Below are 12,742 nucleotides of genomic sequence, written 5' to 3' on the forward strand. Positions count from 1 at the left end.
AAGTGGAGGAAGGTGAAATGGACACCGTGTACTTCTTCGTCTCCAGCCTTCTTTACTGACTCCCATGCGTTTCTCGGCATTGCTCTCAAGGTATGGCTTCTCATGGTTCATGCCTCTATCTCTGCACTCTCTCTTCTTTAGAAGCTCTGATTTCTTGGTTGTATCTTAACGAGACTTCGATCATCTTGTTCGCCTGTTTGGTTTGCATAATTGTAGCTTGATCAAAGTTTTCTCGATGTCCATCAGTCCAAACACGATACAATGGAGTTTGCTGCGTTGTTTAATTCGTTCTTTTGTTTTTCTTTTCGGTGGATTTGTGTGTGTGAATGTTCACCAAAAAAAAAAAGTGTGTGTGTGTGTGAGAGAGAGACAGAGAGAGAGTTTTCTTCACCAAAAAAAGTGAGCGTGAGTTTTCACAAAAATGTGTGTGTGTGTGTGAGAGAGAGAGAGAGAGAGAGAGGAGAATTTGACGATTTCGTTGCATTGATCTGTAATTTAGCTTCCTGGAATAATGGATCATATGAATCATCTCAGGTCCAAACACGAAATGCAAGCCAGTGTTGACACGGCAATTTATCGTCTCTTAAATCTGGGCATCATTACACGATTTCCTGTGTCCCTGGACAAGTACGGTGGTCTAAGAGGACAACACTGTTTGACATTCAGGCCTTTAAGCACGTCTGGGATTCGTGCGATTTCGTCTCTGGAGCAGGGAAATTCTTATAATCCAAGCGTCCCTGAACTCATGGGGAATCCGAAACTGGACCAGATTCTCCCTGCTTTGCGTGCCGTTGTTCCTGCACTTTCGGCATCACGTCACAAGGGTCAAGCGGGTATGCATACATCGAATTCCGTTCTTCTCAGGATCTCTATGGTCGCATGTCGTCACTGCTATCGGAACTGCGTTTTTAACTCTTCAGTGTGGTGCATGACGTCGCTATTTTGAAAATAATAACTCACCTCATGGCTGAATTTTAATTAAGATGTTGAAATTGAAAGCAGGTAAGATTGCAGTTGTGGGAGGCTGCCGAGAGTACACTGGGGCACCTTACTTCGCAGCTATATCTGCTTTGAAAGTGGTAGGGCTAACTCACTTCTGCCCTTCTTCATTGTTTTTAGTTCTCTGTATACGACTGATTTGATTAATCACAGCTGTAAAACTGGACATGCTCGATATGAAGATTATCTATGGAGAAGCAATCTGTGTATCAATTACAGATTTTTCAGAGGGCTTGCAATAAATTCAGATGCTTAGAGTAGGACATGGATCCGAGTGTTTGCTTATGTGGCATCACAAAGATACTTTGTACGAGAGTACACCCCCCATTGAGGAATTAGAGGTGTCTATCACACCTCCAAGAAACTATTGGTAAACTGAAACTATAAACAGCATGAACTGAAAGAAACTCCATATTTCGGAAGTAGCTCCTGTCATGTACTGTCCTTTCCTGTGTCGGTCAAGGGTGGTCCAATCAGGAGTCTGGGTGTTTCTGGAACATGTCCAAGATCTGCCTTTGGCATCCTCACCTCCTCTTTGTGGCATCAAGATGCCACAATGATGGTACCCCGAATGAGGTGGGTGCTTTCTGTGCAGGGCTTCTAAGCTATGGGGGATGCTCTAGTCTCCCACCGATCTGGGGTACCCGTGAAGTAGTCTGTGATCTCCTGCTGTCTGGGCCATGAACTATGGTGGGTCTCCTTAGTCTAGACTTGAGTTGGGTGACCTTGTGTAGGAAGACTGCGGTGCTCAGCATGTAATTTCCAAGATAATGCTACAATGGGGTGCATGACAAATAGCACATATGCTTATAGGGATAATCCTACATATGGCACGTGGCATCCCATCATAAAAGTAATACATATATGGGATAATACCACGTGGCCGTCTAACAATATTCTAACCTTGATTAGCCTATATCTAGAGAGCTCCAGTTCTCAGAATTACACACTTTAGAGCCATCTAGAGAAAAGGATCTAGCTAAGTAGAATGTTATTAGCTACGAAGTTTACACATAGCAGTCGACCTTTTGAGGCTTGGGTGTTGCCACCTACAAGTGTGCTCCATACCCCATAGCATAGCTTGGCTGTGTGAAGACAGGCTTTTGAGTTGGTTTGTATGTATTCAAGCATGAGAACTTGGCTCTTTATATTGTATCGAGATAGATAACCCTTATTAGATTAAAAACATATCAAGCTAATTACAAACGTTAACATTTTATAGACAAAAAACTCAGGTTGTGGCTTGGTTGTGGGCAAGCAACTGGATGCGATACTAGGATAACAGATTGCGGAAGATTGAAGACTATCCAACCAAAGGTGACAAAGGGGAGGGGGGGGAACACTTTATTTTCTTTATCTTGTGTGGGGCCTTACGATAGAGCATCTTTAACAATAGGACTCGTTAAACCATGGTGGGCATACTTGAAATGATGTCTCATCTGTTGGGCATAAACCGGGGTCCATCTGCTGACAAGTTTTTTGGAAGTGTTTTAGGTTCGAGTACCTAAAGTCCCTAAAACTTAAGAAACATTAGAAAAGTTATGTTGACATATCTGCCTCTCTCTCTATATCTGTGTGTGTGATCCAAAGGAATTGCATAGCTCTTATTTTCTTTGGTCCAAAGGAATCTTCTGATGTGCTTGATGCAGCTGGTATGGTCATCTCTTTCCTGCAGCTGTCAGATAGTATGCTTTGGGACAGCATGATAGGCCTATATGGTATTTATTGTCACAAATGCTCCATGATTTTCAGCCTGTACCTCATCTTGAGACTATTGACCGCCTCAAAGACTGGGTTCTTTAATCGGATGATCGTGTTTGCTGTGTGATACTGTTAGCTGATATCTCAGTTGTGTCTTTGTATAAGGTTTTGCCTCCCCTTATCCATGGGTAATAGATAGTATAAATAGATATAAATCATGCAAAAACTCAAATGATAGTGAGTGGTCAGATTTCTTATATAGTGACACTATCCATGGTCTAAAAAACTGTGGGGGTAAAATAATGCACGCCAATATGTCCCGTACTCAACTTTTATTCAAATCTTGCATTAATTCTCTCTCCCCCTCCCCCTCGAAGCCACAAATTAAAGTAAGTTTAATGATATGAAGCTGAAAATTACCCCCCCTCTCTAAAAATTAATCGCTCTCTGATTCAGACCTTCCTCTCTCTGTCCCCTTGCCCAAGCTCAAGGAAGAGAAAAAACTTTTGAAAGCACATAACCCATTTGAAGAGGGGGAAATCCACCCACCTCTCAATGAGGAGTTGAACATGCTGAAAACAGAGAATGCAAAACTCAAGGAAGAGGCTGCCTTACAAATGGCAATACAAGGGAAGCATGAGGAGTTCTGCAAAGCAGTGCCAATAAAGAAAGAGTTTATTTCTGATGCCTTACAAGAAGAAAAGAGAAGGAACAGTAGAGCACTAAACGTCCTCGTTAGAGGTCTAGCAGTTGGGAACACTGCCATGGCAGATGCTGAAGTTTTGATCACTAAGATTGGGGTCAATCTCACCTTTGAGGCAGCTTGAGGATAGGAAAGGATGATGCACCAACGAGACCTATGATTGTGAGGTTCTGGACACTAGCAGACCGTTCTACCTTCATGAGCATGAGGGCAGCTCTGAAGGGGACTAGAACATACTTGGATGATGATCTCACGCTCTTACAACAACAAGAGCACAGAAGGGAGGGGATAACCCGAGTGCTGGCTGCGAGGCAGGAAGGAAAATGGGCTGTATATTGAGATGGTAAGGTTATCATTCAAGAAAGGATAGAAAGAGGTGGAGGAGACACAGATAGTGCATGATGGTGTCGAGCCTCTGAGACAGAGACACAGGGCAGATTGCATATGGCTGTATGGCACTCTTTGGTCCAATCCAGGCAGCTTTTCAGAGACATATACAGATAGAGACATTATTTTCTACACTGAGACACATGAGAGCCCAGAGAGAGGGCTGCCCACAGTGACAGGGTACACCTGGGAGTCAGCAGCTCACAGGAGAGAGCTGAGGAGAGAGAGTGGGGTATGAGGTTTTGGAGGAGTGGCTGCTCTCTTCAAGCATTCGTATCTGTGGTACGAAAAGAGGAACATGCACGTCATATGTAGATACCAATACAGCTGCCACATACCCCACCGGTCTTCATTGCAGTATGCTACTTCCCCCCGGACACGTCATCATATGCTCATGAGGTCACTACAGAGGGACACAGCCCATTTGAGACGATACATGATGACATCATAGAGCTCTCTAGGCAGGGAGACACCCTCCTTTTGGGGGACTTCAATGCAATGACAGCAGATAGGCAAGTGGGTCTACTAGATTTTGCATACGAGAGAGATCCCCACGTGGTCCTGGAGCTAGATGCAGCAGAGCTAGGGATCCTGAGACATTCTGCAGATGCCCTGAATAATGTGACAGTATACGGGCATTTTACTTGATTGGGAGCAGTACATGATCTCATCATCTACAATGGCCTTCAGAGATGGCCATCATCTGGAGAGTTCACGTGTTTCCCACATGGTGATGGGAAAAGCATAGTGGACTACCTGTTGGGCCCCCTAGCTTTCACTTTGCGGATACATGACTTCACAATACCCCCTCCTCCACTTGGAGGAAACTACCGCACCCTCATGATTGGCCACACACTGGCCAAGCTTTATGGATCGGTACTAGAGAGGGAGATCAGCAATCGTACAGAGGCACAGGGACAGTGGGCACTAGGGTAGGCAGGATTCAGGAGGCAACACTCTACACTAGACCACATCTTCACTCTGAGGGCTATCATTGACGATGCGAGGTCCAGACACCAAAAAGTCTACACATGTTTCGTAGACTTTCAGAAGGCCTTTGACACAGTTTCACGTCCCGCATGATCTGGAGACTACAAGAGATGTAGATTCCAGAGACGCTGATCTAGGGGGTGATGAGCCTATATGAGTAAGTCAGAGGCAGGGTTCGTGCCCCAGGTGGTCTATCGGATTTGGGTTGATAGCACGATCAGGGTAAAGCAGGGTTGCCCCCTCTCACCGACTCTCTTCGGATTTCACATTGATGAGATCACATCCTTCATGGACCGCCCAGGAGGCGAGGGATCATTATTGGCCGACCTCATGACACAGATATGGCTATACGCTGATGACATAGTGCTTATATCATCTTCTGCGGAAGGGCTGTAGAGACATCCGGAGGCCCTAGAGGTGTTTTGCAGAGAGAGAGACTTGACAATCAACCTTGGAAAAACCAAGGTTATGGTCTTCAACACCTCACGAGCAGTGCTCCACTGACTCAGCTTCACTTATCGTGGCGACCTAGTGGAGATAGTACAGTCATACACGTATTTGGGAGCAGTCTTCACAGAAACCCTCTTCACAATGACCCATGCAGCCTAGGCACGACTTACACGAGGATGGGGTGCTTTGGCTCGACTAGAGCAATAGTGCTTCCAGGCACACTTCCAAGATCCACCGACGAAGGGCTGGCTTTTGGATACGCTAGTGCGGCCAACTGCCATGTATGCAGCGTCCTTTTCAGGGTGCGATCTCTCGAAGCCAGAGTGGAGGAAATTTAAGCGGCTACAAGTGATCATGGGGTTCAGGATGATTCGTTGTAAGCCTTCAGTCCCAGATGAGATAGTACAAGCAGAGTTCGCCATGACACCTCTCCAGGTTGATGCCATCTTTCAGACATTGAATTTCATCCACAGAGTCTAACACGTACCTCACTAGAGACTTTCAAGGCTCATCCAAACGACTAGCAGAGGGCAGTGAAGACACATGGTATTCACGTATATCCACCTGGCCAGGCATGGTATCTTGATGGACATACTTCCTCCCTTTCAGTACAGCATGGATGCATCTCCTGAGTTGATCCCACGAGATGAGATCAACCGTATCATACGGTTAGATCTCCTCCAGCTCCACACATCTCAGACTTGGGGAGGGAACCAGGAGTTCCCTACCAAGATTGAGCTCTATCACGACCACTTGCTGAGAGTGTCGGAGAAGGGATTCATCATTAGACCCCAGTACCTCGAGGATAGAGGAGTCTCACATGCACTGAGGATTGCCATTGGACAGATGCGGGTTTCGTCCCCATTAGCTGAGGATTGAGGCAAGGAGAGCTACAGGTATACCCAAAGAGCAGAGGATTTGAATGTTATGTATGCTGGGGGTGGTTGAGACAAAGGAGCATTTTCTCTATATTTTCCCAACCTATTATGAGATACGGGGACGCTACCACTGTCTCTACCTGGCTTCGGTCCACTATCACGACCGATCCATTTCCATGACTAGGTCTGTATTGGGCTCTATTTGAAGGAGATTCGCTGGCACATGGAAACACTATTGCGACGGATCAGAGAGCAGCAGGAGATAGCTAGACCGTGGAGGCTAACCGGACATAGCGACGCGTCACAGACTTCTATACATATGAGTCAGCCCCAAGACACAGTGGAGTAGAGGAGGAGGAGCTAGCTGATATGAGGGCAACTTGGATCAGTAGAGAGAGCCGACGCGGTACCACTGAGAGAGGGATGCAAAGATCACGCACGAGACTAAGAGTGCCCATAGCACATTCTATTGAGGTCCGCCGACCTATCACAACTCTCCTCAGGGGGGAGTGACAGAGACGAGGGGTCACCCTGGACATAGCCTAGAGAGTTCAAAGATTGAGGAGACTGTGCCTCCCACCATAGCGCGAGATGGCTCGACAGACGCAGATACAAGATATTTTCACAGCTCACGAGAGAGCCATTACCGTGCTGGGCTTTAGTTTCTGAGCCCCAACTCCGAGGTCGACTTGATTCAGCTTGTACTTGACTGGTGTTTGATTGACTATGATTTTGCTAGCATAGACTAGTATTCAGCAAGGGTCCTAGCGCGCCCTTTGCTCCAGCCCCACTGAGGCTTGTATGAGTCTACCTTTGTTGCGCACTTAGTCCCATAAGCGCGCAGACGTTAATACATCTTTCTTTCTTTCTCACCTCCTAGCAGCACCTCTCCTTCCTTCTCTCAATGCCCTCGTTGGCCCTATCTCTTCTCGTGGCATTCATGCCAATTGCATCTGGTCTATGATACCCACCTCTCGTTGGTGGTGGCAAAGATTGCAGCACATTTGGGCTTTAAATTCCCTCTTCGGTAGAAGTTCTTCTTATGATGGGCTATACTTGGGGTTCTTCCATTTGGAGAAATTGTGGCTGTTTGGTTTTCATCCTATGAGGCTAGGATATGATCTTCTTTTTTATTGGGCTTGCTATTGGGCACTATGGACCATATGGAAAGACCGCAATCATCAACATCAATATGATCTCCCTCTCTGGCTAAATATCAATTCTTCCGAGCATCTCTACGACCATCATTTTATGATTCTTGACATGATCCAAATTATCCTGCCTTCTTGTCATATAATGTTTGTAGCTGGTTGTCCCTTTCCTTGGGACTGTTCTTATGACAAATAAATTTCACCAAAAAGAAAAAAAAGTGATCCAAATACATTGGATTATATATATATATATATATATATATAGAGAGAGAGAGAGAGAGAGAGAGAGAGAATTTATCAAAAGTCTTCGGAAGACCAAAAAGGGTCTATGAGACTAAAAGAAACTGATACAATGAGCTGAGGGGTGGAGCCACTAAGCGGGCATCAACACCCAGAACAAATACAAAATCCATAGTTCTGATCATGACGGCTTCACTACATGAAGAGAGAACACCCTCTGAGCTCATGAAGTGGAAGCCAACGAGAGCGTCGAGCCTAGGAGGGAGGTGTGATGTGTGAGGCTGCTGTGGTGGCAAAAACCTGGTGATCGAGCGCTAGCAGCTGTCGATATGTGCAACTTGTTGGAGTCCCTTCGCTGTAGCCCTGTGGCGGACAAGTGCCACAGTCAGTCTTGTGGAAGGGAGGTCCCCTAATGTGATATGTGCGTCAATACATTGACGAGTCTGGCGTGTCTTTGACTCTAGCTCGGGTCCATACAGCCGCTGCCTCCGTGAGTCATGCTGGTTGGTGCTGTCTGGCTAGAAGAACTCAGTGATCATGCTCTGAGTAGAGTCTAGCTGTGCATAATGATCTTCCCTATGTGCCTTGAGGAGTCGCTCCCCTGTGTCGTACAGCCTCATTATGAAGGCTGCCAAGCATCTCTGGTCTAGGAAGGACAGGAAGCTTGGTAAGGATCCGAAACCGTCTCTGAAAAGGTAGTGATACCGACCTGTGATGTTTGATCGAAATGCTCATGGAGTGGGGGAGGTGAATCTTTGTGTATTGTGGTGATTCGATGAAGCCCTTTGCTGAAATCCATAGGCAGTGGTCTCTGTAGAAGTTGAGCTTCACAGGGAACTCATGAGGTGCCAACCAAGGGTTGAATGTGTGTAATTGTAGGAGTTCCTCTCAGATGACCTAGTTCACCTTGTGATATGTGAGCGGGATAGAGGGGGCCTTGACGGTATACTGGAAGGGAGGTAGCCTGTCTGTGGAGCCCCAGACTCTCAAACCTTCTGCAAGTACATGCATACCAATACCAACACTTGTGGTCACCCTCTACTGCCAATGCCATGGAGGAGGATAGAGCCATCTAAGGAAGCCTGCGTCATCGTGTGGTGCAAGAACCACACTGCTGCCTGATGGGGAAGAGATATGTGATGACCTAGAAAGCTACATTGACCTGTAGTGGGGTGCCCCGAACTCAGCCAAAACTATTTGATGGGGGGCAGAAGGCATTCTACGGATCATCCATGGAAGCATAAGAACGTGAAGCCTCTTAACTCCAGCCCACTCTATCTTTGACAGATTTGGCCCCCAATAGGGGCTGCCATACATACCTGCTAGTCGAACCAAAGAATCGAAGAGAAGAGTCTTGGTTTGAGGGTCCGAGAAGTGAGAGTGAAAGCAGTGTCGTTTAAGTCTAACCAATGTGGCGTACCCCCGTCCACCTTGTAATGCTGGTCGCATCGTAAAGATCAGGCCAGAGAACAAGACTCCTAGGTATGTGTAGGATGCGACTACCTCCACTGGCAACCTAGCCAGGTAAAGTGCTCTTTGTGCATGGCTACCTAGGATGTATTGAAGGTCATGACCTTGGTTTTACCTAGGTTGACCTTCAAGTCATGCATCTCATAGAATGTATGAATTGCATCTAGGTGTCACTAGAGTCCCTTTGCCGAGGAAGATAGTAGGACCACATCATCTCTGGAGCAAGGATCCAGCTAGAGAGCAACCAGCTCCTCCTAGGGTCCCGATGAAGGTCTCAAGCTGTTCTGTGTAGAGGCTGAATAATGTCAGGGATAATGGATAACCTTGTTTGACCCCAATGGTGCTCATGATCTCCTCTATCCACCCTACACTAGTCTAAACCTACCTGAGACTCTCTCATAAAGTGCCATGACAGCCCATATGATTTCCTGATTGTATCCCAACTCCTGTAGTCGTCTGATGAGTTGGGCTCTCTGTATTGTGTCAAAAGCCTTTCGTCTAATGAGTTGGGCTCTCTGTACTGTGTCAAAAGCCTTGTGGAAGTCCACAAGCAACAATACAACCTCTGTTTCCGTGCCCTGGTCTCCTTTATGATCCCCCTGAGTATAAGTATATGATCCATGGCCCCATGATGTACCCGGAAGCCTGCCTGTCCCATGTTGGCTTTGAATCCCCAAAGCTCTCTGATCATGCTAACCTCTGTGTCAAGTACTGATGCATAGATCTCGGACATAAGATGTCCAATTATAATGGTCCTGTAGGTTTCCGGGCTCATGGGATCTCCTACCTTGTGTATGGGTGTGATGGTGTTAAGGGTCCAATTGTCTGGGAAGCTTGTGCAACCGCTTCATTGAAGGGCTTTGCTAAGATGAAGGCCAAGGTATCTATCCCATATGCAATGAATTCAGTGCGGAGGTCCTCATGATCTTTATGCAATGAATTCAGTGCGGAGGTCCTCGTGATCTTTCGCTCAGCCGTAGTGAAGCTTATGGGCTGTGTGTTTGACACCACCGGCTGTGAAAAGCGTGCATGAAGTGGGGCGTGGCACATGTGAGAGATCGGGTGCTGGCTGGTTAGGAACATCATATAGTGTACGTGCATTGGAGTGCCAGATTTTGGTGTCCATGAGAGAGGATGAGGCTCTCCGCTCAAGGAACCTCCTCCAAAAGTCTTTAGAGTTTTACTAAATAAAATGCTTATTAACTCCTCCTTGTTGCGACAGATGAAAGTCTGCTTCTTCCGGTGAACTAGATGGCGGTTCTCGCGTATCATCTTTGTCTTATCCGGAAGATGATGCTTGGTTTCGAGTTGGAGTTGTGGGCATAAAACCTTACACTTGTCATCATACGCCTAGAGGTGGAGAATGCGTGGAATGAGTGGTGTGGGAAAGTGTGTAGGGCAGCCTCATGGAGGGATCGTGTGATCAAGGCTGCCCGATCCTATACGGTCAATGTCTCTGAGCAGGTTGGAAAGGTGAGCGGAGTACGCTGGTCTTAATTTGTGGTCAAAGTGTATGTCAAGTAGGTAGTGTGTGTGAATGGTGTTCTAGTGTGTGATGTGGGTGTGGAAATACTAAAACAAAGTGTGACCTGCTGTGAGAGAGAGAGAGAGAGAGAGAGAGAGAGAGAGAGAGAGAGATTATGTGAATACATTGGATTATAGAGATACAACTAACATGTATAGTACATACTATTGATAAGATACCTAGTAGCTGGGAACTGGATTATAAAAACTAGCACACTGTGTGCAGCACCAGTCTGTAGAAACGTAGCTATCCACGTTCTGTACTTCAATGTGCTGCTGTCCAGGATCCACGCAGCACTGCTCGTTGCACTAGAGCTTGCTCACTTATAGCCTAATGCTGCAGCCTGCTTGCTTATATAGCCTTGCACTGTCAATGTTTGCATGTATTGTAATTTACAGGGTTGCAAGGACTTGCCCAAGGCCCGAGAGGGTTTTGTGGGCTGTGGGCAGCCAAGGCTGAAGTAGAGATGTCAAACACAAACTGCCTAACAAAAGCACCAACAACCCTGGCAAATGAATCCTTTTTTGTGTATTTTATCTTTGTGAAAGGAACATCATTCCCATCATCATGAAAGGCTGAAAGCAAGTTCTCTTGCACAGATATGACGTTTTTCAGATACTCAACATATGAAGCCAAGAATGAAATTGTGCCATGGCCTTTGATTTGAACTTGTAGGCATTTGCAATCTCCACAATGTGATTGTGGAGTGATTCATAGATTAAAACAACTCTCCTGTACCTGTCATGTGCTTGCTGGCACATGAGTCTATCAACCGTAAATCAAAGATGGTGGTGTTTGAGAGTAGGTAGCTCTCATCTGCGAACATGAGATGCTCATGTATGGGCTGCACATGTAGATGCTGCTTATCCTCATCACAATTTTTGAGAATTTGCATCCCCGTGATAGCTAGGACCTACCTCAAGAGCATCAGATGGCTGTTCCATACATGCATCCAAAACATCACATGGCTGTGCATTATTGCATAAAACAGTCGTCGTTGGAAAATGCATCTGTCGGCAGATATGGAGACCTTTATAATTTAATGGCAATGTGATGAAGCCGGAACAGGCATGCATCTACATCTAAATAACTCACTAGTGACCTTTGGCACAAGAGCCTCAATCCCAAAAGCCTTTGTATGCTAAAACATATCTCTTTTTGTGAGGGCCATGTTTATGGGAAGATGCATTGGTAGACTTCCAAAGATATGAGAAGAAAAGGGCGCAGCCCCTCTTGATCTTGTGCACACAAACTTGGATGGGCCTATAACACTGAAACTTTTGGTGGAAAGAATTATATCCTAACTTTCGTAGATGACTATTTCAAAAATCTTTGGGTGTATTTCTTGAGCGACAAATCAGAGTCTTTTTCTCAATTTCTTGCATTCAAGGATCTTGTTCAGAAAGAAAGTGGGAAAAAGATCAGAATTTTGAAGAGGGGGTTGAGTACAAAGGCAAGGAGTTCAAAAGATTTTGCAAATTCTTGCATTCAAGGCTAAGGCTCTTGTTCGGAAAGAAAGTGGGAAGAAGATCAGAATTTTGAAGAGGGGGTTGAGTATAAAGGCAAGGAGTTCAAAAGATTTTGCAAAAACAATGGCATCAAGCAACAGTTAACTAGTGCCTACACTCCTCTACATAATGGAGTGGAAGAGAGGAAGAACAGTCATCTATTTGAGGCAGCCAGGTCCATGCTCAAAGACATGGGTATGCTGAACATGTTTTGGGCAAAAGCAATGTTTACAGCTGCATATATGCTTAATAGGTCCCACCACAGTGGTGAAGAAGATGACACCCTATGAAGCTCGGTCATTGCCATGCATGTGAAAGTTTTTGTCCGTATGTGTTTTGTACATGTTCCAAAACAACAAAGGTAGAAGTTGTACAGCCAATAAACAACAGCCAGAACTTGGATTAGTGATGAGGACACTCCAGCCTGGGGCTGATTTTGGTTTTACTTGGATTCATAGGGGTGTCCCTATCAGATATCTGGGCTGCCAGGGTGGTATGGGCATCTCTCCATCGCAGCAATTCACTCCTGTTCAGGAGAGTGTTAGAAGGAAGCTTCTTTTTTGGAGCTCATCCAAACTTGACCTTGCCTCTAGGATAGTGGTGATCAACCAAGTTTTGCTAGCCATGGCTTGGTTTATTTGTTCTTGTTGGTGCCATTCTAGGGACTGCATCACTTAGCTCAAAAGATCGATCAAGAGTTTTATTTGGAGTGGTCTAAATAGTTCAGCAGATACTAGAGC

At 45.8% G+C, this 12,742-nt stretch overlaps 1 protein-coding gene across 2 annotated transcripts in view; it reads left to right on the forward strand.

Annotated features, from left to right (window-relative positions):
* The window catches only part of LOC147894233 (pfkB-like carbohydrate kinase family protein), an 83,809-nt gene continuing 71,067 nt past the window's right edge, over nucleotides 1-12,742 (forward strand). For both annotated transcript variants that reach the window (XM_087384783.1, XM_087384784.1), the window contains exons 1-3: nucleotides 1-90; nucleotides 535-833; nucleotides 1,003-1,079. In XM_087384783.1, coding sequence (XP_087240909.1) covers nucleotides 65-90; nucleotides 535-833; nucleotides 1,003-1,079 — 402 coding nt within the window. In that variant the 5' untranslated portion in view covers nucleotides 1-64. The remainder of the gene's footprint in view (nucleotides 91-534; nucleotides 834-1,002; nucleotides 1,080-12,742) is intronic.

The sequence above is a fragment of the Dipteris shenzhenensis genome, chromosome 14, assembly GCF_047967505.1.
Source record: "Dipteris shenzhenensis isolate YYH24624 ecotype China chromosome 14, Dip_SZ_1.0, whole genome shotgun sequence".
Lineage (NCBI taxonomy): Eukaryota > Viridiplantae > Streptophyta > Polypodiopsida > Gleicheniales > Dipteridaceae > Dipteris > Dipteris shenzhenensis.